Source organism: Chrysemys picta, chromosome 2, assembly GCF_011386835.1.
Source record: "Chrysemys picta bellii isolate R12L10 chromosome 2, ASM1138683v2, whole genome shotgun sequence".
Lineage (NCBI taxonomy): Eukaryota > Metazoa > Chordata > Testudines > Emydidae > Chrysemys > Chrysemys picta.
The window spans coordinates 61,390,586-61,416,996 of record NC_088792.1 but is presented as its reverse complement, the minus strand read 5'-3'; the positions used below and the strand labels follow the sequence as shown (position 1 = coordinate 61,416,996).

Here is a 26,411-nt window from a genome sequence, read left to right as displayed (position 1 = left end):
CATGACAGGTTTCAGAGTAGCAGCCGTGTTAGTCTGTATCCGCAAAAAGAACTCCTGTTCCCTTTAACATCATTTCTCATCACGACCATCCCATCTCTAACCTCCCTTTTTAGGTAAGGCAGGAAAGGGTATGTCAAGATAACACTGACAATAACTAGAATCTTCAGCTCTCTGTGACTCAGTTCATTCCAAATCTAGATACTAAATGGAGATTGCCTTGATCTTGTATGTTGATCATCTTTGGCTGGTGATTGATGAGAACCAGGTATCCAGAACGATTCTTTTAGCTTTGCCAGCTACCTCTGATACCATTGATAATGACCCACTGCTGACACAGGGTGAAATCTGGAAGGGATGGATGGAATCATTCTTGAATGGCTCATTCCAGCCACAGGCCCAAAGTGTGGCTCATCTGGCCCAGGATTTCTCTTGTGTAGGGTGATGTGGGATTCTGTCTTGTCACCCTCCTGCTCAATCTGTATGCAAGATCATTAGGGGAAGACAGTGAGACAGTACAGACTACATTGTCTTCAATATTCAGATAACATAGTCTAGGTCTCTGTTTCATCAGACCCAGCTGGGAGAAGTAGACTGGCTTAGCCAGCAAGTTACAGGGTGGGTTAGATGCAGGCAAGTCAGCTGTGACTCACCTCAGAGATGAGTGAGTTTATGCTTGTAGGTTGGAGGAACCCATCAGAAGAAATGGCAGCGCTAACAGCAGCACACTCAACTGAGATTGTAACCTGTTGGATCCAGAGCTGCTTTTGCACGCAGGAAGCAGTAGTGGCGAATAGCATTTTGTTTGTCTTTTACACTTGGCCAGAAGGTTCTGAACTTTCAATTCTAGTACAGATGTCAATCCAGAAAGAAGTATTGGGATTACTGCAAAGTACCATACATGGGACTCTACAACAAGATGACTCGCCTCACAAACTTCAGCTGGTGGAGAGTATGGCAGTCTGTTTCTTAGAGGGCATTTTCTGTAGGGAGAATCTTACCTCCATGCTCTGTGATCTGCACTGGCTTCCATTTCATTGTCAGGAGTGATATAGAATAATGGCTTTAACCAAGAGGCCTTAAAATAGGTTGAGTCCTGGCTATCTCTAAGATTACCTCTCCCCACATGGGATATCACAGCAGCTGAGGTCTTCTGAAGCACTGACACAAACAGCTTTCTGGGTTTAACCACATAAGGGCTGGTGGTGAGGCATTCTTGGTGAGGAGCTTGAAAGAAGAATTTGCTTCTGATTCAATTCACCAGAGGCGAAATTTACTCACCTTCAGGTTATGCTGTAAGCCCCATTTGTTCTCCCTTGCTTTCTCCAGCAGGTGAAAATGAAGAAAAGGTGGATGATGGTGGTGAAGACAAAAATTTAGTTTTGGAAGGACATTCATCCTGCATTGTTGTTGTATTTTTATAACTGTTATAATAACAACATTTAGCTTTTACATTTAGCTCTTACATAGTACATTTCATCCATATATCTCAAAGGACTTTAAAGAGGAGGTCAGTATTACTATCCCCATTTTACAGATGGGAAAACTGAGGAAGAAGAGGTGAAGTGACTTGCCAAGTGTTACTTTGCAGGCCAGTGGTAGAGCTGAAAATAGAATCCTGGTCTCCTGAATCCTCACCCAATGTTCTTTCAACTAGACCACACTGTGGTGCATAAATACCCAGAGTACAGGATGGACACTTTAAAAAAACTGAATTAAAATAAACACATTAAGTTGATAAAATATCAGTTTTCTTTTTAGTCACACAGATCATGGCAGCAGCTTTTCCCTGCAAAGATGAATTTAATAAGATCACTTACTTTAACATCAGGTCTAGATGGGTAACTGAAATGGATGTTTTTGAATTCAATCTCTCCTTTGAGCTTGTCAGGTCTGTATCCTTCCTTGGCACTGCTATCTAGAAGACGGTGCTGAAGAGAGATTTTGAAAAGGTATTACACATTTCTGTGATTTTACAGTTGTGGCTTTAGATGGATAAGTTCTTTAGAACGGTAAAAGAAACACTGCAACACTACATAGCAGTTTAACTGATCAGTGGTTGCTGAATTTCACCCCAGAGGATTCTGCATATCAGTGAAATGCAATCCTTGTGTATACCTTGCAAAGCATTTTGGGATAGGGGACAAGGAAAGAACAGGAGTAACTAGAATAATAAATCAACTATACCTTAAAACATCCATCTCCCAACATTTACAATGGGCCCAAATCCCTTAGCTCCCTCCCAGCATCTGCCTAGGCAGAATGTGGGTTGAGAATCAGTTCTTGGAGGAATGATGCAGCTTGTAATTGTTGGTAGGCTTAAAATGCATGAGCAAAATAAACAAACTGGGGATTTATTACAAAGTCTTCACCCCTAAAAAGATACCATCATCCTGAGGCTTCCTGCTCTGAAGTCCAATGGAAAATTAGCCGAGCGCTAAATAGCCTGGCCTGAATTGCTCCTCCACTTGCTGATATCTGTTGGACTGACACTTTTCAATGACCCAGTAAGCACCAGCAGAGTTCAAATCTTCTCTTTGAGTAGGAATGGGAAATTTAATGGGGACCTCCTAGGCTCTCTATGCTCCACTCCAAGACCAGCAAAACCAAAAATAAAACCAAACCCTTTGTCTCGGAGTTTTGGTTTCCGATTGGTTCTGGTAGTAGCTTCCAGCTTGTTCTATCTCCATCCAAGACTCTAGGCAATATGGGAAACAGAGTCCTGAGCCTCTGTAGCCATTGTTGCTGTAGTCCAGGGCGAGTCCCCTAAAGACTTGCTTAGTGTAATAGGTCAGGAACAACCAACTCCAGAGGTGGTTACACAGAGTTTGATCACCCTTAATTTAGTTTCTCTAGGCAAAATTCCACCTTTTGTTATATCCACACAACCTCACTGAAACCAATAGGCATTTATGGCCATAACAGAGGACAAAACGCAGCCCTTTGTTCTAACCTAATATGAACCTGAGACTGCAGCTATATAACAGACTGCTGTACAAAATTCTAAGAATTAGTTACTGAAAGTGTGGCATCCCTCTTCCCCAGCAACAGTATTACCATAGCTTTCAACAGCACTGTTAATCTCCAAATCAAAAGCAGTTGAACTGAAATCATGTCTACTCCATATACTTGTGTTTTAAAGAGCAATGTCATTTCACTGAGCTCTTCACCACTTCCTCTAAAAAATAAATAAAACAGGAAAGAGGGCCCCAATCTGTAAAATTGAATTATAGATCTGAATTTCCCCCAAGTTTGCAATAAACACATTTAGGACTTTGGTTAAGGCTCATTAATATGAATAGAAATGTCTTCTTATTTTTGTTTTCAGTGGTATGAGTCTATGGAGTTCATAGACTTTTTGAATTTTTTGAGAAATAAATCAGAAATTTCAGACTGCTAGAAAAGCGACTTTAAGTACCTTATTGATAACCTTGTACACTTCATAGGCAGCACCTCGAGCATTAGCAACACTTTCCAAGTATGGGTAGCCCTGGCCGAGAAAGAATGTGCCACGGAGCAAAGAGAATAATACCTACAGGGAACAAAAACAGGAGCTATAGTACAGTAGTTCCAGACCTGCAGTTTCCTTAGTGCTAAATGTGACGGTAATCCTGGTAGTTCTGTAAGAGCTTTTCCAGAAAAAATATAAAAAAAGAAAATCAAAACTAAGATTTCAAGCTGCATTTTTCCAGCTCCCCCAGTTTTTATTCTTTCACTGGATTTGACACAGGAAGTGGTGAATGTAGCTATTGGGTGCAGCCACAGGCCTTTTAACAGTTGGATCAGCTTTTTTTGTTGCTGCTGCTTTCACTAACTCCCATTAAGAGAATAAATAGTGAAATTAGACATCTCCATCTCTTTGCAATATTAAAAACCTCAGTGTCCTCAAAGAGAGTTAATCCAGTTTCCTGAGGCCCCAATCCTTCAAAGCGCACACTTAGCATTATACACTGTAACTAGTTCCATTGAAGTCAAGTTCTCATCAGAAGTCAATGGGGCTACTCACAGTGCATAAAGCACGTACCTAAGTCTTTGCAGGATCAGGGCCTTATTCCTTTCCAAAGGAAAAATAATCTAAACGTATTGGTAAAGTACAATAATCCCTTGCAGGGATTTAAAAAAAAGAAAGATGGTCACATGGCTGTGACACTGGCAGACCAGGTGCCAGCTCATGCCAAAGCCCCAGACCTCCCTGAATGCTTACAGATCGCATAGCTGGAAGCCAGGTCAATTCACTTGTGTATTAGTATAGAGCAAAGTGATTGTTAAATGTATAGGAATATATCTGGTGTTTAAACTTCATGAAAACTAATGGGATGTTAATGCATTGTTTTAAGTACTGCATTGTTTTCACTTATCTGGATCCCGTTATAATACTGTAGCAAATATTCACATAGTGTATGCCCCTGTTGGTAAATAACCCATCAAATGAGAAAGAAGTCTTGTGGAATGCAAATGAAGAACTTTAACAGAAAAGTGTTAATTTCAAAGCAAGTGGTCATTGTGTGTGATGATCGAAGGTCAAAGACTCCAAATGTATTTCTCACTCTCTGCCATCAAAGGAAAAGCCCACAGGGGTATTGACCCTGTCAGTTTGTTTTCTGTGGGAAGAAAACTATGAGTATGGATTCAGGGAAAAATCCTTCATCTCCGCGCTCTTTGGATACTAACAGGGCAGAATGAATGAACATGGAGATTGAGATTCCCTTAGTTATTCTGGGTACCCAGGAGATACTTTTGGGAAACCGGCAGATCACTACATCTCTGCTACTATTTGGAATTACAGGCTGAATCAACTGTACATATATTTTATCTGCTTTAAACTCTCAATAACTCTTATTACCTTTTCTTAGCTAATAAACCTTTAGTTAGTTTACTATAGAATTGTCTACCAGCATTTTCTTTGGTATAAAATCTAGGATACCAATTGATCTGGGGTAAGTGATTACTCTCTGGGACTGGAAGCAACCTGAATGTGGTGTGATTTTTGGTGTAAATGACCCTTTATCATGAAGTCAAGTTTGTCTGGGTGGCAAGATATACTAGAGAGTCTGTCTGTGACTCCATGGTAAGACTGGTATAGTGATCCCGGAATTCACATTTGTTACTGGCTTGGTAAAATCTAATTATAGAACACACCACCAGTTTGGGGTGTCTGCCCTGTTTTCTGACAGCCTGCCCTGAGATAGGCATTCATGGTCGTGAACCACTCCAGACAGCATGACAGTGACCAAATGAGATATTTGTTTAGGAATTTTGAGGTCTTAAATATGTAGATTCAACATCTCTGTTGATTTATATTAAACATATTTTAACATTTAGTCTGATGGGTACTTTGTGCCTGAGTAGAAATTATAGATCTTTTTACGCGGTACTTAAACAACAAAGCATTTTCTCTAATTTATAGACCATTTTTAAAAAGTTTGCCTCAGCTAATCAGACTATACTGTGCTGTACTTACAATTAACACACATCCGAGGTCATAATTCTCTTTCTCCTCCACTGTGAGTTTGGTTCCGTACCAAAATGCAAGAGCATAGGCTCCAAATAAAATAAACTCTGTGAAACCCATAGATGTGTAGGTGGTAATGGATTTTTTGACTCCAACTTTCCTAGCATTCTCTAGGTTAACATCATATCTGAAAACAGATGATAAAATGTTAAATTTGGTATTTACCCAGATGACATTCATTTCTCTAGCTTCCTTTCATGCTTCTAGGGTTTTCTGCCATAAAAATAAATTATCTAGATTCTTAGATCATGTGAATCAACACAGCTTCATTGATTTTACATCAACAGAGGATCTGGCCCAATAATTGTCAACAGTAGGTCTGCCTTCTGGTGTTATTTCATTGAACGTAGCTGCTCTGAGTGAATTATCAGGCACACAGATAAATATGATATGTTAGGGAACACTCAACACGGCTTTTGTAAATGGAAATTGTGCCTCACCGATCTATTAAAATTCTTTGAGAGTTTCAGCAAGCGTGTGGACAAGGGTGATCCAGTTGATATAGCGTACTTGGACTTTCAGAAAGCCTTTGACAAGGTCCCACACCAAAGGCTCTTAAGCAAAGACATGGGCCGACCAAAAGTGGGAAGGCCCATAATGATGTGCAATTAATTTCTTCCACATAAACCGCTCAGATATCATTGGTGCTGTTCAGATTAGATCAAGAAGAGGATTATTTGCAAAGCACTAAGCACGCACAAACTTTAAGTATGTGGGTAGCTCCCTTGAAGTCAATGACATAGGAAAGTGATAGGCAATCCTACCTAAGGTCATGATCCAGTAAAGCATGAGCTTAACTGTAAACACTTTAATCAATGATTTCAGTGAGAGTATGCATGTGCTTAAAGTATTTGCAAAAGTGCTTTGTTGGACTGGAGCCTTAGAGAAGACTCTATTTTCTATAGCTTCAGCTCCAAATTCAACTTCAGGTAAGTGTCAGAGGGAAATTGGGCCTTACAATGCCCCTCCATAATGTAGGTCAATTGAGTGATTGCAAATGTTCATGAGTGACAGAAAACATCTCCTTCCATATGTTCATATTTATCTTCATCTGAACTTCTCAACTATCTGGGGGATAAACTGACAGATCATCTTTGATTTTTTTTAAATAACCACATCACTTTCCCAAATATTATATACAATCAATAATTAGTTAAAAAAACCTCACTTTGCTAATGCCTTCATCTGTCCATTGAAAGTAACAACTGTTCTGAAAGCAGTCAAAATTTCTTCCGCCACAGCTCCTGCTCTAGCATAAGCAGTCAGCTCTTTTGTAGTGAATGATGCCAGGAACTGGAAAATTCAGAGGGTGGGGAAAAGGGAAAAGTATTTTATGGAAATCTGTTTAAGTGGTGTAAATTATGTACTGATACAAAGGGTGATCAAACAGTTAGGGAAAGAGCCTAGAATTTAGGAGACCTGGGTTCAAGTCCCCACTCCAACAAAGTTTTCCTGGGCAACTTCGGGTAAAGTAACTTCTCTCCATGTTTCATTTCTCCATGTGTAAAATGGGAATCCCTGATCTTGCATGGTGTTGTGAGGCTAAATACAATGAAGATTGTGAGGCACTCAGAAACTATAGTAATGGAGCCCATGTAAATAACTTAGCTATCTTAATTATAGGTCACAATCCTGTTCTTCCTCCACCATTTTCAGTGCTTGGGTGGGGGACAGGAGGAGAGAAAACAAAATACACCCAATGAATAGAAACACTTGGTAAATTTTTCTGTGCATTACAAGCAATAGCTATTAATGTGGTCACAGTTGATGACTGCTGATCATCCTCTTCCCATGTGGTGAGTGGTGGTGGTGACTGGAAGCAGTCCAGGCCTCCATGGCATGCCAATGCCTGCCTGCTGATGCTCAGTGTAGACAGAGCTCTGCAAATTTTGGGGCAGGAGCCAGTGGAGTAGGAGAAGGGCTGCTCTCCATGCTCTCCAAACTTTGGGGTCATGTTGCTTTGGGGTTCACTCCCTCTCAATCTGATTTTAGAGATAGAATTCTTATTTGTTTTTCCCCAGCACTTACGATTGATCCAACTGCTGCTGCTGCAGCAAGGAGAGGGCTAACTGACAAAATCACCAAAGTCAGTTTCCACCCGTAGACGAATCCTATAACAATCCCTGTCAGAAACGTAGCAAAGAATTGTACAAATATACAGAACTTGTCTCCGATGCCTTCCTGGATGGTGTTAATGTCACTGTTAATTAAAAAAGAGATTTGTTAACTTTGATGAATGCCTCCTCCTCACACATTTTTCTGTTTTGCTGGAGAGAAGCTTGTCAGAAGTTTAACTGTTCAAATCATTGGGTAGTAAGAATTTTGGACATGGGTACTGAACAGCAGTAATGGCTCTTTGTGGGGCTAGGAACTAGCAGATCACAACTCATTTTCTGTGATGTAACCTCTAGATAGACTTCTGCCATTGCTACCCCTGCTCCTTCACACGTGACCCAATTCATTTATGCAATATCCAAAAGGAATAATCCATACAAAAACAAAAATTCACCCCCAAAACCTTTACATTACATTTTCCTACAACTTCCCCTATGTATTCTATCTTCAATTTTGTTATTAGATTTTAAGTTCTTTTAGGCAAGGAATATCTCCATTTTGCGTCCAATACAGTGACAAGCACTGTGTTAGTAAATTATTATTTGGAAAACCACTGTGCGTCACACTAATTTTCTCTTGCTATTTACATACGTGGGAGCTAGGATTGGTGAAATTCAAGCCTCTCTCATTCCCTTCAGGATTCACATCTTCCAAAAACTGGGCATATCCCTCCCTGCAAAAATTAAATCTGGAGAAACTCTTCATACCCTGATCAGACCTTCCTCTGAATCCCTGCACAAGAGACCTGATCCAAAGATTCCTAATGATTTTAATTGGTTTGGGATCAGGTTCAAAATGATAACATAGTGGCCATAACTATGAGTGCAGTTTCATTTCATACAGTGTCAGGGGTTTCAGTGTTTGTAAACTAGCTGGAGACAGAAGAGCTGTTTATCTACAGTAGTTTGCAAAACAGCTCATAGACACTACAAAGCTAATGTCAGAGGAGTAAGATATTGCATTTCAAAGCATAGGCCCTCGCAATGGAAATGTCACTGAAATTCTGAAAATGAAGTGAAAAATGATAACGAATTCCTCCCTCAGACAGCAGTAATATTTTGGGTCTTAGTTAAAAACGTTTCCTGGAAATTCCCTGTAGCTAATTCTATAAAGGTAAACATCAGTCTTCTTTTTGGCTCAAGTTCCTGATGCATAGATAAATAGAGCCTTCTCACTCCGTCAGTTGGGTGTTCAACGTTCCATTCTGGCTGGTATCAAACCAAGCCATCTCCTGGTGAAGTATTGCGAAAAAAAACTTTTGTCGGATTCTTGCTGTCTGTCTTGCAGCTGAGGTCAAAAATGTCCCGACTTGGATGGTGCTCAGTATCACTACAGCAAAGCCAATACCCGCATAGTAGTAGGCAAACCTGTAGTAAAACAGTAAAAGTCCATAAGGTCAATTGCATCTTGCAAGAGAAGTTAGACACATCAGGTCACATTCAACCCTGCTGAAGCCAATGAGATGTAATTGAGGGCCAAATTTGGCTTACAGTCTAATGGACAAAAAAAAATATAGAAACTACAATGTACTATTCTTATGAAAATAATTGCAGAGGTTCTTACCTGCTCATTTCAGCTTCTATATCCAAACCTGGAATTGCTGGACAAGTAGAGTTACTATTCATCACAGCTGAAAGATTAACTGTAACATAGAAAAATATTCAGTTTTATTAGAACAGGCATAAAAAAAAGCATGGTGGTTTTAGGCCATAATCTTATGGGTGTTTTGTATGACATTACACTCCCTGCAACCGCTCTGTAGATTTATAATTTTCATGGTGGCCATCATCCTTCCAGTGGAGGATCAAACAGGGCCAACTTCTGAGTCAGCTCAGAGGGTTACTGTAGAGTGATGTCATGGATTTAGCTCACTATGTCAATGGGCACTGGTCATATCATAGCTTCATCTGATCTGACCTTCGGATTCCAACAAAGGGCAATATCTGATTTTTCAGAAGTTGATAACTCCCCCTTCTACCTGACACAAGGCAAAATTCATCCAGGCCGACACCATAACTCTGACTTTTATGCACCACTGAGGTTCCACCCAAGCCTCAAAACTGGGCCCAACTGTGGTCCAAGTGGTGGTTCAGCCTTTTGCTGACTGTCCGCAAAAAGGAAAATTTCACTAATAATGCACCAAACCAATAGTGCAAAACTGTTCAGACCTGGGAGAAATAGGAGACCCCTTCCAGGTGTCAGCACATATATTTTAGGGTAAGTTATGATTGCCTTTATCATAAGCTTAGCTCATATAGAGGCAAAATAGTATTAATGGTTCTATTTTGTTGTTTTAAAAATCCAATCACAGAACTTGATTTGGTGACCTCCTGGGACAGTGAATTCCATGGATTAACTAAAAGCTATAGAAAGTAGTAAATCATTTTATAGTTACCAAATGTACTACTCTGTAATTTATCAAGTGTCTAGTTTGCTACTGTACTATACAGCAGGGTAAAAAGGAAGGACTCCTCAGAATTCACCATGGCTTTTAACACCACAGCAGCACTCCATCCTGAAACTCTGCCAATCCAATAAATAAGAGACCCTAACGAATATTTTCAGAAGTTGAATAAACTTTATTTACCTGAAGACATATTTACTGCTTGGCCAATCGTCACAAATCTGTTTGTCATCTCTCCAGTGACAACGATAATAAGTGGCAGCCCTGTTCCATTTGCAACAGCTGCAATCAAGCCTATTATCATCAAAATGATATCCAGCCAATCGGCATACCCAAACTACATGAATATCAAGAAAAAGGTATTAATTGAAGGTTGACAAATTCACATAATTGTGACAATACCCTCCTAAGACACATAGAATAGGATTTGTTTTTACATAGCACCATTTGCCATTTGGGTATCCCAAAACACTTTATGAAGCAATGAATTAGATACTGTGAAGGCAAACACAGCATTTGGGATACATTTTGAAAAAGCTTACACACAGTTTTAGGCCGTTTTTTATTGAGGGACTTAGGACATGTTGGCAGGATGAATCCCCTAATCTGCAGAAAAAAGAATATATCTTACATTTTTCACAAAGTGATAACATCACCTGTGCAACTCACTGCCTCCCTGTGTACATTCTACTACATCCCATATTTACTCAGTGCATTTAAAATGTAAACAAGAACAGGTAGTTGACAAACATTTGGCTGCTGCCTACCAATAGAAACGGGTATGTAGCAGTTATCACATTTAAGGAAAACACAGCACTTGTTTCCCTGGATAATTCATGAGATATTATAAAATTATCTCCAGTTGAGAGAGCCAGGGCAAGGCCCTACTTACCGCACATGCTTCACTTCAGTCCTTAATATGGGTGAATTTCACTCCGTCATGATGCTAGTGCTGAAACATCGTCAAGCACTGGCACTTAGCTGTGCCATATTTTTAAAGAGGGAAGCCTGAGATCAACGCACAAAAATGGCTGTGCGGCAATACTAAGTTTTGCACAGACCTCTTTCTTCTCTTTCGAAATGCAGTATTGTGGTTGCACATTAGTCTGTTACCATAACGTACAACAGGCAAAGAAAAGGAACAATGAGAAATAAAATCAAACCAATAAAATATGCACTAACCAATTTCAAAATGCCAACCATCTTTTCCTTTGACTTCTCATTTTTCTTTCTAAATAGATTAATACAAAATTAATCCAGGCCCTTTCTTGAAAGGCAGGGCAAGAAATTTAACAGCATATTAAGATCAAGGAAACACTACTTTTTCTTGTTCTTTTTTAACTCGTCATTTTGCTCAGGTTTTTCATCATGTTGGAAAGTAGGATTGCCATAGCCATTCCTTGCAGATCCTGTGGAGGGGAAAGTAGGTTTTGCTTTCACAAATAGTAAGGTCTTTTAAGTCAGCTTCTTATGAAGCACACTAAATCCCTTTCTGAATTATCGGAGCACCAAAACAGTTGATTTTTTTAAAGCAGGAAAACCACGTTTTTCTCATGCGCTTGAAACAACTCAATCACTTTCAATTTTTTCCTCCCCAAAAATCACATCCAAGCTGAGAACAAACATCATTTTCAGCCCAAAAAACTAATTTTAAGGGAAGTCATTAAAGACTAACTTGGGTCTCAGTCTTGCAAAAACTGAGGGTATCCCTAAGTGTATGTCTACACTAGAAGTCCTACAGTGGCACAGCTGCAGCTATGCTCTCTGTAGCATATACACTTATACAATGATGGAAGGGATTAGTGAATCCACCTGCTCGGTTGATGGAAGAGTTCTTCTGACAACCTAATGGTGTCTACATTGGGGCTTAGGTTGGCTTATCTGTGTCTCACAAGGGCATGAATTTTTCACACCTCTGAGAAATGTAGCTAGGAGGACCTAACTTTTAGGTGTAGACCAGGCCTTTATCTTTGCAGGATTGGGGCCTTAGAGTGGAACAGGCATACTTGGTATTTCAGTAGTACCTAAAGGCCTCAACCCTACTGTGCTATGGCTATACAAAAAGAAGCAAAAAACGAGGATCTCCACTCAAAAGAGTTTATAATCAAGGAATAAGATGAGAAATAACAAGTGGATGAAAGAAACAGACAGAGGAATCACAACGGAATAGTGAGGTGACTGTGAACTATAGGATAAAAGATGGTCACAAGACACCAACTGTCTGTCCTATCTCAACCTGAACTATAACTACTGTGTTTTCCATCACTAGTTTTTAGAACACCTTTGTAGAGACTTACAGGACACTATTATGTTTGCTTTGATTATATAACAATTCAAATTCAGTTAACTAGTTTCTGACTCACATACTGGAGCATGTATCAGGGAGTAGGCATGTTCGTCTGTATTCACAAAAACAACAAGGAGCCCGGTGGCACCTTAAAGACGAGCAGATTTATTTGGGCATAAGCTTTCGTTGGTAAAAAACCTCATTTCTTCAGATGCATAGTGGAGCATTTTCACGCTTAGGCCCCATTGCTGATGCATGTAAATAACTTTAGGCATGTGAGCGGCCACATTGAAACTCCATGGGACTACTCATGTGCATAAATGCTCACCGGATGGGAGCCTTAGTTATTTTTAAGCTAGAGTGCCTCACTAGACACACCAGGGTCACTTAAGTTGGTAGAAAGGCCACACAGAGCTACGCCCAGCCAGTGCTGTGACTAAGTTAAAAGAGAATACATGTATTCAGTGCTAGCTAAGAATATTTTCCGAATGCTGTTTCCTCCACAGAGATCCCCAAGAAGGGTCCGGGTAAAGACACCACAGAAGAAAGCTTAATAGCCAGAGTAGCATTATTTGTGGAGGACGATGGGAGGGCTGATCTGTTTTTCCATTGAAATCCCTCATGGCTACCAGACAAGATTCAAAATGTGGCTTAGTTTCGTGGCAATGGAGTACATCCTTCCAACAGCTAGCCTAACATTCAAAAGAAGAAACAACGAACCGAAAAACTTACTAAGATCAAGTGGTTCCTTTTCTCTGTAATTTATGAAATCATCCTTCATTCTGTTATTCTGTTGTATGGTTATTAGACTTGCAGAAGTAAATCACTTTAGGTAAAATCTGCATACACAAGAAAACAGCACAACCTTTCAGAGACAATAGCCATTCAAAGAGTTCACATTAAGATATGTTTCTGTTTCTTTATTAATTGTTTGTTTCCTTTCAACAACTTTTCCTAGGGAATAAAAAATATTTATCATTACATACTACTTTTACATCAGGGTAAATTACTTTTCTAAAGAACCATGTTCATTTTTAAAAATTAGGACAATAATGCGGCCTGCTTCCTGGGGGTACTCAGGGCTGTGGCCACCTACCCTTAGCACGAGAAAGCCTTGTCTGTGCCTGATGGGGGTCAGCTCCCCAACTCCAGTGGCCACAGGCAATACAATCACTCCCCTCTAGGCCTAGGCAGGCCCTGCTGTCTCTTTATAGGTTAGCGATAGGCACATTCCAAACCCCTGAGCTTCAGGTATTGTTGCTCTCTGTTCATGCGAGAAGGACCAGGGAAGTGAGAGGGTGAAGGAATAAGCCTCCTAACATCTTGGTGCCGTTGACTCGGATGCATCGCATCGGATAGTTGTGGAAGCAGAGAAAGAGCTGACAGGAAGGGGCTGCAATGCATGACAGTTCGTTAGCAAGAGTTAGGCTAACTGTAACCCTAATAATGTGAGATTGTAGAAGCGAAGAATGTGTGAGGCGAGTGGGAAAGAACTGTGTGAGAAGTTGCTGCGACCTTGTGTAGATAATATGGAATGTAGACTAAGAGTCTACATTAGTGAGCAAAACAAGATATCAGAATGACTTATGTATAAACAAAATGCAGCTGTTGCTTATTATTGTCTGTAACAAAAGGTATAAATGCTTGCTGTAATTGTTTACCTGTTGAGAGACCTGCTTAGCTCTCTCCCTCTGTGCAGTTGTGAGAGTTAATAAAGCATCTGACTTGCTGTACCCAAACAAATAGTGAGAACTCTGTTTTTCTCCGACATAGGTGAGTAGCAGCCTGTAAGTCCCCCTCCCCAACAGTCCACGCAGCTGCTTGGAGGGGATATAGCGAACTCTCGTGATGGTAATTAAATTATATCAGGGGGTCAGGTAGAGTGGCTACTACCACCACGATGCTTCTGTCCCCAGAAGCTTTTACAGCTATTCTGAGGGAAAATGGGCCCTTTTCCCACAGAAATGGTTTATAAGGGACAGCTGCAGGCAGCAGGCGGAGGAATAATCTGATCAAAATTATTTGACTATTGGGTAATGTAATCAAAATCACTAAAGGAATGTCAGGGGTTTCTATTGGAACTGAACTTGACTGCCACTGGCTGTCTCTGGTTGTACAAGATGGAAGTGTAATCGGGGTACAGTTGTGTAAAAAAATAGTCACAGTGCAAGGGATGTTAGGCAAAAGATAATTTTGTGTGTGTGCATAGGAAAAGGAAAAGGGGAGCAATGATGGCAACACTGAGCCTTGGGGTGGCTCTGGGGGGATCAGACTGTCACTTTGGGGGTGCATAAAAACTCTGTGGGCACGGGGGAGGCAGTTACACGTTGTGTAAAATTAATATGGCTAATATAATGTTATGGAGGTTAAACTATTTCCCAGGACATGTGCAGTGTATATTGGAAAAGCGGTAAAAGAAATGCAAACAAAACATGGTACTTAATTAAAATCCTATTAGGGCTCCAAAAGGAGCCACAAGAGATTGTGCTTTATTTTTCAGATCTCTTTATGTTTTGGAGCAGGAGATGAAAGTGAAAAGTAATCAGAATTCTGGTGGAAGTGAAATGTGTTCCTTTTAAGACACTCTCTGAGCTGCTGATAGCTTTGCCAAGCCAAGAAAGCCTCTGTGTGGATGCAAATTACTTAGCTGATGGGGGAAGGAGGAAACTGCCCATAAGTAGCAGCACAAAGAACCTGAAAATAATGAATACATCTGGTCAGCAAACAAGCTACTAGAAGACTCAGATTATGGCCCTCCAGAATAAAGAGGTGAAAAAACAAGTCAAGCCTGAAAATAAGGGGGACAAGTTAACCCTAAGGGGTGTGTGTGTGTGTGTGTGTGTGTGTGTGTGTGTGTGTGTGTGTGTGTGTGTGTGTGTACAGAGCAGAAATCTGAAGCTGTCTCTCAGCTATTACCTGAGAATAAACGTAAAGCTTGGTACAGCGGAGAAACTATTGCAAACCTGCTCTGTTGTACAAGAGGGGAAACTGAGGCACATCACCTCATAAATTTCATAAATGACCAGTGAGTGGGATAATTCACTAGCCTGACTATAGAACAAAATAAGGACAGCCTGGAGGTAATTCTTCTGTTTTTCCTGCAATTAGCAAGGAAATTTGTAAAAGGAATTGGTATTATTATTAAGCAATAATCTGTCCCCACCAGAGGGGGTGGAAATTATTTCTTTTATTTTTCAGACACTCTACAAGCATGCTGGCGCCAGCAGAAGAATAACCTAAAATACCATGGATCTATGTTTTGTGTTGTTTGTCTGTGGTGTTTGTCTTGTTTCTAGCATGACGTGGGTGGGGGATGGCTTCAAAAGGCTGACCTGGAGGGGAGATGTGTATGGGAATGCAAAATGTTCAACTAGGAGGCCAGCACCTGTGTAATAACTACCATGGTGCCTGGAAATAGAACAGCAACTAAGGTGGGCCCCACAAGCCCTATGGGAATAATGAGAAGGGGAGGAGCTCACTGGGAATCAGTGGAGGGGTGTGTAAAATGGTGTAAATCCAAAGAAGATGTTTGGATCTGCCCCTCTCCTATGACTATGGAGGAGCAGAATCAATGGCCTATGGCAAGGGGTGGACAATTGGGCGTATTGTGTATAAGGTGTTTTGCTGAAAATGTACATATTACTAGGGGCACAATTATACCAGCCCCTAACCAAACTACACACATCTACATGCTGCTATCTGGACTTTGGAGCACAAATGGATCTGTAAATCTTATTGCTGTGAATAATCAAACCAGGGCACACTGCCTGATTCCATACCAAGTGGTTAAGTTGGTTTGGACAATAACCCATTTCTCTGTGGACGTTCAATGGACTTATGATGTGGACAAAAGCATGCAAAACCTGCAGGGGCAGCTTGTTGCAGCTTGTTGCAACTGCCATCAACTGGACACATTAAGATCTTAACCCTGTCAAAGGAGGAGAGGCAGTGTTTTGGTGGTGGCTCGGATATTGGACCATACTGCAGTGGTCAGGACTCGGTGTTGCTGTGGATTGTGGATTGTTAACTGTACTTTTGTTACGTTGCATATGGAGATAATCTATAAGTAATGCAATGAGCCCTCCCCACCCCGCAATGGGCAAGACAACCCGGACCCGACCTTCTCGGGCCCACTCTAATGGGAAGTCTGGAACACTAATTGGAATAGGTGTGGTATGCCCGTACGAGAGAAGGTGCAGGGCACTGTACTACACAAGGAGCAGTGGCACAAATGGAATATCGACACCTTGATGTCTAGCCCTATCAGGAAATGTGTCGCCATATGTCCTATGCTTTTCCAGGGATACCTGGGCAGAAGGATCCCAAAAGAAAAAAGTAAAAAAAAAAAAAAAAGGGGGTGGAGTTTTAGGATATAGATATTCAAGCCTGTCTGTAAAGGCCTATACTTTAAGAATTTACGTGTATTCTTATCTAGGGTTACCGTATTTCAGCAAGCAAAAAAGAGGACGGGAGGAGCCCCGCCCTAGCCCCGCCCCTGTCTTGCCCTAGCCCCGCCCCTGCCCCTTCCACTCCCTCCCACTTCCTGCCCCCCTCAGAACTCTCAACCCTCCCCCCGCTCCTTGTCCCCTGACTTCCCCCTCCTGGGACCCCTGCCCCTAACTGCCTCCCAGGACTCCACCCCCTACCTAAGCCTCCCTGCCTCTTGTCCCCTGACTGCCCCCTCCTGAGACCCTCCCCCCATCCTAACTGGCCCCCTAGGACCCTACCCCCTACCTGTACCCTGACTGCCCCAACCCTTATCCACACCCCCACCCCCAGACAGACCCCTGGACTCCCACGCCCCATCCAACCACTCCCACCCCCCTGATAGCCCCCCCCCCAGAACTCCAACCCATCTAAACCCCTCTGTTCCCTGTCCCCTGACTGCTCTGATCCCTCTCCCCACCCCTGCCACCTGACAGCCCCCCACAGAACTCCCAAACACCCCCCCACCCCCCCTCCTAGGACCCCTGCTCCTAACTGCCCTCCAGAATCCCACCCCCTATTTATGTACAGGCGTGACTACCTGCCCTTTCCTGGTTACTATACGCGGCCAGTCCGCATCCACATCCAGTAGTTAAAAAAAAAATAAAGTAATAATTTAAATTGGAATTTCATCCATTAATAAGTATTTATTATATAGTTAAAACCATTCTATTGAAGGACAGATATTAAATAACACTAAATATGTTAATGTTCAAAACAATATTAAAAATTTGAAAATTTAGAGCATGGAAACCAAAATAGCTAAATTTTAGTTTTGGCAAGATACACGGAATGGAAACTCCGGGATCTTTACCTGTCACTGAATATAGCCATCATACCAATAGTGGAATATAAAACAAGTCTACATATACTCTCCTTAAAATTTTTACTTCTGTCCATTCCCAATAATTGTAACAAATCATTATTACCTTCACTCCACTTGCCACGCGCCCCAAGCACAAAACCAAAGAAGTGGATATTTTTACCTCCCGTTAAGTTTTTAATTTCTTCCTCTAACTCAAGATAATAAGCCACCTTCTCACTGTGGGCTTGTTCCAAACTTCCGGCATTATCCTCCCATCGCACTGTAACATCAACCACCACTGCTGTATCTCCTTTTATAAATATAATATCCGGCTTTCTTAACTCACCCTTACTATTTCTCAAATGGGGCTCTATCATTGCCTTCCACCCTAATTTACCAACCTTATCAACAACTGCAGACACTACTCTATTATGCCTTTTTATCCTAGCATTCTTAGTCTTATAACATTGTCCTGAGATATGGGGAACAGTCTCCCGCACTTTACCGCACCATCTACAAAGAGCATTCACACCTCCTCTTCCTCTTGCTAATGTCTCCCTAGTAGGATAAATATTTGCCCTAAGCTGCAATGCTGCGATATACGCTGACGATTTAACTTTACTAGAGTTTCTAAAAATCGAATTACTAATTAAATCATTTTTAAAATATTTTATCCCTATTCCCTGACATCTCAGTTCCGACCATCTTAAAAATTCCTCTTCCCTCCATTTCTTGGGATGAGATGTTACTGCACTAAATGACAATATTTTATCCACAAGATTTTCTCCTGCATATAGATAAGATAGGTCCATCCAATCATCTCTCGAGACAATATGTCTCCTCCATTTACAAATTAACATATTTGGGATTTGCACACTAAACTTAGTGAGAGCTAAACCACCATCCCTATCTCTAGAATAAAATATCCCATCTGTGGTACACTGAGGTAAATGTAAAATCTCTTTAACTATTTTTCTAACTAACACATCAAGATCGTCTAAAAGATTAAAAGGGGGTTCTATTAAAAGAAGATTATAAAATAGCTTCGGTAAGATGTATGTCTGTAAAATTAATATTTTTTGGGCCGGTTTTAATGGGGCCTTAATTAAATTCTCACTCCAATCTTTCAATTTTTCTTTAAGTACCGGTCCCCCTACACCTATCCAGGGATCTATTCTAGCCCCTAAATATTTTTCAAAATCCCCTGGTTGAACATATTCAATCTTCTCTGACCCTATCTGCCAATTATCCTTAGGATTAACTACATAGGTTTTATGTTTAGTTAAAATATGAAAGCCTTTCGTTTTCTTCACATTAACAGAGAGATTAGTATTTTTACAAAACTCCTCTAAGATACCCAAATTTTTGATCATTCCTTTATATGAGCTACTTAAAATTGCCACATCATCGGCAAAAGCCAATGACGTGACACTATTACCCTTAACATAAAAACCACTTCCTTCTACTTCTAATCTAGTTAAAAGGGGATCCATAGCAATATTAAACAAAATTGGGGACAACGGGTCACCCTGCTTGACCCCCCTCCTAATTAAAATAGACTCAGTAGCTTCATCACCCACCCATACCCTAGTTGTGCAATTATCATAAAGGTCCCTAATAATATCTATACAATGTTCATCTATACCAAATCTTCTCAACCCGGCTATTATATGTCCGTGTCCCACAGAATCAAATGCTTTAGCCAGATCTACGAACACTATTGCAATTTCATTCCCATTTCGTTTAGCCCCTTTAATCAAATTATCTAATATAGCAATATTTTCCTCACACCCAGGGGCGGATATAAACCCTTTTTGTCTACTACATATCTTAACTGTTTCCACCAGTCTTTTTGCTAATATTTTGGTATAGATTCTAATCCAAACTGACCCAATTGTCAATGGTCTCCAAGATGTTAACTTCTTCATTTCCTCCTCATCTTGTGTCTTTGGTATTAAAATCGTTCTATTTTTCTTAAATTCATCTGGTACCTGTCTATTTAGAAACCATATATTAAAATTTTTTGTAATTATTAAGGAGTCTAAATTAAAAATATCCCACAAATTGCTCACTTTTACTTTATCTGGGCCAGGAGCACTATCTTTTCTTATTTCTCTTAAAGCTATTCTAATCTCATCCACAGAGATCGGACTCATTAATATATCATTATCCGCATTCTCTGTGGATGATGGCCACCCTATCATATTACCATGTCCATTTGTTCCCAAAATATTTACATAGTATTCCTCAATTTCTTTCATAGGGATAGCACACATAACCTTATCTGGCTCTCCCATTATAATGCGAGTCAATCTTCTTCTATCCTTATCAAATAATTGTTGATAGAACTTATACTTAGCTTTCTTTGTAGCATATCTCCTAATTGCATTAAATTGCTTCCTTCTCCCCTCCTTTCTCATCTTCCCTTTTCCTTTATTCCTCAACTCTATTTGACTTTCATTTCTAGGGTCCTTTCCCTCTACTAATGAATAACATAATTTTTCCAACATTGCCCATCCGAGAGCTTTTGTTAAATCCTCCTTTAATAATCCTTCAATTTCCCCTAAACTATTTATTATTTCTCTTCCCTCCCTACTTTGTTTTCCCCGTTTACATATTTTCTCCACTAAATCCACTTCTGGATGTCCTTTTAGTGGGAAAATCCTCTCTTGGGGGCGGAATTTCTAATATATTTACTCTAATGTCCTCTACCTCAGTCACTTCCTCCCTATCTCCTGTTACCACTAACTTCTTCTTTGCTAATTCTCGTCTTTTATCTGATATTTGTTTATTCGTTTTGGTCCTCATCTCGCTCTCAATACATTTATTTATATTCCTTTTCCCAATATATTTCCTTTCCAACTGTATAAGCTGCGCAACCTCATCTTTGGTCCATATACGAGATCTAGTCGATCCCTCTTTGATCTTACTTTTAGCAGCCATATCTTCTTTTCTTTGCTCATTCCTCACAGCAGGGTGTCTATGTCTACAGTGTTGGCTCAATCCAGATCTAGTATGAAAACCAAGCCCACAGACCGAGCACGTATGGCTCTTCATTGGGGTATCCGCCTTCTTGGGTATGCACTTGGGGTAGTGGCAAGCTATATTATGATATTGAGAAGATTTTCCACATTTACTACATACAACTCGTATGGCTTTACTTTTATGAACCACATTAATGTGTTTGGCCCATTTACCAAATGTTGGTAATATCTGGGGACATATTGGACAATTAAAACTATCAACGGGATACTCTAAATAAAAAACCCCATCCTTCCACGAACTACTTTCTAATATATTTATATTACTACCAGTACTGTTAAGACCCTTATACGATCCCTATTAAAATCAGTACTTGGTCTAAAACTATTTAATAAACTAGACCCATTAACTAAATGAGCATTAAGATATCCCGATTCCCTAACATATGGATCATCAAATGTACTTAAATACTTAAAATCTGGATTAAAACTGTCCATAGTTAAATCATTAAAAGTGTCCCTTGTAAAAACCATCGGTAAGATAGATAAAATCTCCTCACCATGATCATCACAAACATTCTCCTCTACCTCCTCTCCATACTCCACTGGGAGGACTTGATTCTCACTCTCATTCTCATGAGACTTCATTATAGTCCACACCATTTTATCCATTGGTCCAGCGACCCTGATCACACCCCTAATATATTTAACACTGTCAGCCGGGGCATCAAAGCCAACAGCGGGGGCGTTATTAACCCGGTCCAGCGCCAATCCGGTATAAAAATATAAATTACTTTTTTCCATAGCTAAAAGATTTACCCTTCTCAGGGGGAAACTAACCCTTTCCAGGGGGAAACTTACCCTTTCCAGGGGGGCATCCATGTGGCACCATATGGGGCTGCCCAACCCCGTCCCACACCCCACTGAATGTGGGATGTGGGTTAGTCCTCCGCAATCCGCCTGGCTATCCAAGCCAGTTACCGACTCTCACCACGAGGAGGTAGCGGTTGGACTTGCAATCCAGAGGCTTTCCTCAAAGAGGGATCCCAAACAGCATAATGTCGAGCTCTAACGGGCGTGTGAGAAAAGGCTCAGATCTTGGTAGGGGTTGCCCCTATTGACCGGGCTCACGCCCACCCCCACCTCACCGATAACCCATTCTCTCACTACCCTCAGGCAATGTTTCCGTCCAAGCCCGACAGCTGAGAGGGTCCAGAGACGCATGAGAGCCATTAAGCCTCCCTGTTCCTTGTCCCCTAACTGCCCCCTCCTAAGATCCTCCCACCCTAACTGCCCCCCCAGGACCCTACCCCCTACCTGTACCCTGACTGCCCAAAACCTTATCCACACTCCCCCCCAAAAAGCCCCCCCCAAACTCCCGACCCCCCCCCATCTTTTGACTGCCGCCTCCAGAACCTCCCTGCCCCTTCTCCAACCCCCTGGGCCCCTTACCCTGCCGCTCGTTCCGGCACGCTGGGCAGCAGGGGAGGAGGAGCGGGGGAGGAGCTCCAGACTGCCGGAGGCCGATCTGTGAATGCAGGGAGGGAAGGAGGGAGGGAGGGAGGGAGTGATCTCTGCTGCAGGGGAAGCGGAGGAGGGGCTCTCTCTGGCTGTCGGAGCCCCATGTAAGTGGCACGATCCAGCTGGCTGCCCTATTAGCCACGCGTGCTCTGCATGGGGGGTGGGGGGGAAAGTCCGGACATTTACAAATTCCCCCCGGACGCTATTTTTAGCTCAAAAAAGCCGGACATGTCCGGGGGAATCCGGACGAATGGTAACCCTATTCTTATCACTTAACTAGTTATAGAGGTATAAAAGAAAGAATCAAAATCACTGTCTGTCTGTGTAAGGGCCTTCTCGTACTGTGACAGTCTGAGGCTCTGTTCTTAGGCTAAGTAGGCCTTTGGCTAAGCAGCAGAGGCAGCCATACGCTGAGAAGTGAACGGTCACATCTTCACATTCCAAAATAGTCACATGGAAAGAAGGTGCTATTGGGCTGTTAGGAATACAATCCTGTCCTGCTATTCCTATCACCTCCAGAGAAAGGGAAGAGCCTAGAAGATGTAAAAGGAAACTTAGTTTGATAGCATCCTGTCTGGCAAGAACTCACTTATCAATAGCTGGGATGTGAAATCCTCATTTCTGTATTGTTCTATCACTGTAGTCTCCACTTTCCCTATTGTTTGTCTGTATAATCTCTGTCTGATTCTGTGATTGTTTCTGTCTGTTGTATAATTAATTTTGTTGTGTGTAAACCAATTAAGGTGTTGGGATATAATTGGTTAAATAACCATGTTACAATGTGTTAGGATTGGTTAGTTAAATTTCAGTAAAATAATTGGTTAAGGTATAGCTAAGCAGAACTCAAGTTTTACTATATAGTCTGCAGTCAATCAGGAAGTGGGGGGGGGGATGGGAACAGGGACTGGGGGTGGGGGAACTGGAATCACGTTTTGCTAAGGGGGGGGGGAAATGGGAACAGGGAATGGAAACAGGGAGACAGGCAAGGCTCTGTGGTGTCAGACCTGGGAAGGGGGACACTGAGGAAGGAAACTGGAATCATGCTTGCTGGAAGTTCACGCCAATAAACATTGAATTGTTTGTGCCTTTGGACTTCGGGTATTGTTGCTATCTGTTCATACGAGAAGGACCAGGGAAGTGAGAGGGTGAAGGAATAAGCCTCCTAACAAAGGGGAAAGGAGGTCTGGTGCTGTCTGAACTTACAAGACAGCATGCCCCCAAAACCCACTCTCTCTCTGCCCCCACATACATACAACACACTCCCTGTCACACTCCACCCCCACCCCCATTTGAAAAGCATGTTGCAGTCACTTGCATGCTGGGATAGCTGCCCATAATGCATCACTCCCAATGCTGCTGCAAGTGCCGCAAATGTGGCCATGCCAGTGCGCTTGAAGTGGTCAGTGTGGACAAACTGTAGTGCTTTCCCTACTGCGCTCTCCGAAGGCTGGTTTAACTGAAAGTGCTCTACATCTGCAAGTGTAGCCATGTCCTAATACAGGATACCCCCTCCGGTTCCATTTCTGGCTGAATGGTCAGGAGACTGATTCAGACAAGCAGGTCCTGCCTAGGGATCACTGGATATGGATTAACCACCCACTCCCTTCTGACAGTGCTGACAGTCTTTAAAGCTTGGAACCCATGGGTTCTAAAATCCCAGGTTTGGTGTGGGCTGGCTGCAGGACAGGCAGGCTGGAAGCAGTGAATGGCAGAAGAGACAGGCTATCTCCTCTGGTTGCTGGCAGGCGGTGACAGGAGTATTGTCTGCTCCTAGGCCTTTTCTGCAGGCTGGGGTTACAAGTTAGGCCAGTTGCTGGGCCTGGAAATGCTGTGGTGGCAGACTGCAGGCAGACCTGCTCTCCCCTCTGCTTCCCAATTGGTCTCTCCCACATGGAGGGAAAGCCGAGCTATTCATAGCCTTCCTCCTCCTTTCCCAGGGCTCCCAGGACTCCAGGGGTGATTTAAAGGGCCAGGGGCTCCCAGTCGCCCCCCGCTACCACCCCAGACCCTTTAAATCTCCGCCTGAGCCATGCTGCTGGAGCCCCGGGGGTAACGGCGGTGGCCCAGGGCTCCAGCAGTGATTTAAAGGGCCCGAGGCTCCAGGCCGCAGCGGAGCCCTGGGCCCTTTACATCACCGACAGAGCCCCGGCGTCTCCTGGCTGCTGCTGCCCTGGGGCTCGGGGCTCTGGCAGAGATTTAAACGGCCCGGGGCTCCGCTGCGGTAGCGGCAGCAGATGTAGTGTATTAAAGTGCTCTCCGTAGTAATGTGCTACTTATTGTGTACTGAGTCCAGAGAAGAGAAAAAAAAAAAGTAAGGTCTAGAAAACATGACCTATGAGGGAAGTAGCATCTTTTTACAAAAGCTGTTTCTTACAATTTGTACTATAAATAACTGCTACAGATAGCACATTTCTACAGGTAGCAGTTTCACATATACTATAGTGCAAGAAACTGCTACCTGTAGGCATTTGCTACACCAGGCAGCAGTTTACGACAGTAACACATTCCTACCCTGAGCAGCTTAATACACTACACCTGTCTGGTCCCGACAGGATCGGACCCTCTTACTTTCACCCACCCCCATTCCCCCGCAGTGGTCACGATCCCTTTGCTTTCAGTCCCAGCGGCCAGGGCTCCCTTGGTGCGTGTCCCTCCGAGCTGCCATTGGCCATGGAGCGCGCAGCCCCCAGAGACGCGGCCCCGGTCCTGCCGGGGAAGGTGCCCCGCTGCCCGCGTGCGGCGGCCGGGGAGCGCCGCTGAGCCCCCGTGGGAGGAGAGCGAGGAGCGCGGAGCGGCTGGGCGGGGGCTTTGCTCGGACACGCCGCTGGCGCCAGAGCGGCTGGAGCTTCCCCATCGCTCAGCCCTGGGCCGACCCCAGGCGGCTCCTGCCCGGGGCGGGGGGGTGTGACTGTGGAGGCAGCTCGGTAAAGCCTGTCTCGGGGGATGGGAGAGATTCCGCAGCAGGAGACTGGCCCCGTCCCAGCGGTTCTGAGCCTCACCTGCCCGCTGCTCCCAGAGCGGCTGTGACTGCGGAGTGCCCACACCTGCCTTCACTCCCTAACCAAGGCAGAGTCCCCGGTGTGGTGTGTCCCAGACGCTGCTCTTCCGAAACCTCAGTGCCCGCGTTACTCTGCCCCTTATAAACAGCAGGCTGCTTCCCGCCGCCCAGTTTTCAGCTACCTTGTTTCCCTTCCTCCACGTACCGCAGGATCAGGTTTCAAGGTAATGCTCTGGGGCCCCCTTTCCACATCTCCTATCAGTGATTCCTTCCCCACAGTTACCCCCCCGTCCAAAAGAAGAAAACCATTTCTGGTGAAAGGTTTCAGAGTAGCAGCCGTGTTAGTCTGTATCCGCAAAAAGAAGAACAGGAGGACTTGTGGCACCTTAGAGACTAACAAATTTATTAGAGCATAAGCTTTCGTGGACTATAGCCCACTTCTTCGGATGCATATAGAATGGAACATATATTGAGGAGATATATATACACACATACAGAGAGCATAAACAGGTGGGAGTTGTCTTACCACCTCTGAGAGGCCAATTAATTAAGAGAAAAAAACTTTTGAAGTGATAATCAAGCTAGCCCAGCACAGACAGACAGTTAGATAACAAGTGTGAGAATACTTACAAGGGGAGATAGATTTCAATGTTTGTAATGGCCCAACCATTCCCAGTCCTTATTTAAACCGGAGTTGATTGTGTCTAGTTTGCATATCAATTCTAGCTCAGCAGTTTCTCGTTGGAGTCTGTTTTTGAAGTTTTTCTGTTGTAATATAGCCACCCGCAGGTCTGTCACTGAATGACCAGACAGGTTAAAGTGTTCTCCCACTGGTTTTTGAGTATTTTGATTCCTGATGTCAGATTTGTGTCCATTAATTCTTTTGCGTAGAGACTGTCCGGTTTGGCCAATGTACATGGCAGAGGGGCATTGCTGGCACATGATGGCATATATCACATTGGTAGATGTGCAGGTGAACGAGCCCCTGATGGTATGGCTGATGTGATTAGGTCCTATGATGATGTCACTGGAATAGATATGTGGACAGAGTTGACATCGGGGTTTGTTACAAGGATAGGTTCCTGGGTTAGTGGTTTTGTTCAGTGATGTGTGGTTGCTGGTGAGTATTTGCTTTAGGTTGGGGGGTTGTCTGTAAGCGAGTACCCAGAAGTCACCTCCTACAAGACAGGCCCAACAAAGAAAATAACAGAACACCACTAGCTGTCACCTTCAGCCCCCAACTAAAACCTCTCCAGCGCATCATCAGAGATCTACAACCTATCCTGAAAGATGATCCTTTACTCTC

The 26,411-nt window shown here is 42.7% G+C and overlaps 1 protein-coding gene across 3 annotated transcripts in view; it reads right to left on the bottom strand.

Moving 5' to 3' along the window:
- LOC112061493 (ATP-dependent translocase ABCB1-like) overlaps positions 1 to 25,312 on the bottom strand; it is a 64,861-nt gene extending 39,549 nt beyond the window's left edge. For all 3 annotated transcript variants that reach the window (XM_065583288.1, XM_065583289.1, XM_065583290.1), the window contains exons 1-12: positions 25,107 to 25,312; positions 13,048 to 13,154; positions 11,350 to 11,437; positions 11,211 to 11,259; positions 10,212 to 10,365; positions 9,188 to 9,266; positions 8,800 to 8,991; positions 7,538 to 7,709; positions 6,678 to 6,802; positions 5,459 to 5,636; positions 3,416 to 3,529; positions 1,818 to 1,928 (exon numbers count right to left, since the gene is read on the bottom strand). In XM_065583288.1, coding sequence (XP_065439360.1) covers positions 1,818 to 1,928; positions 3,416 to 3,529; positions 5,459 to 5,636; positions 6,678 to 6,802; positions 7,538 to 7,709; positions 8,800 to 8,991; positions 9,188 to 9,266; positions 10,212 to 10,365; positions 11,211 to 11,259; positions 11,350 to 11,437; positions 13,048 to 13,096 — 1,311 coding nt within the window. In that variant the 5' untranslated portion in view covers positions 13,097 to 13,154; positions 25,107 to 25,312. The remainder of the gene's footprint in view (positions 1 to 1,817; positions 1,929 to 3,415; positions 3,530 to 5,458; positions 5,637 to 6,677; positions 6,803 to 7,537; positions 7,710 to 8,799; positions 8,992 to 9,187; positions 9,267 to 10,211; positions 10,366 to 11,210; positions 11,260 to 11,349; positions 11,438 to 13,047; positions 13,155 to 25,106) is intronic.
- Positions 25,313 to 26,411: the final 1,099 nt, after the last annotated feature.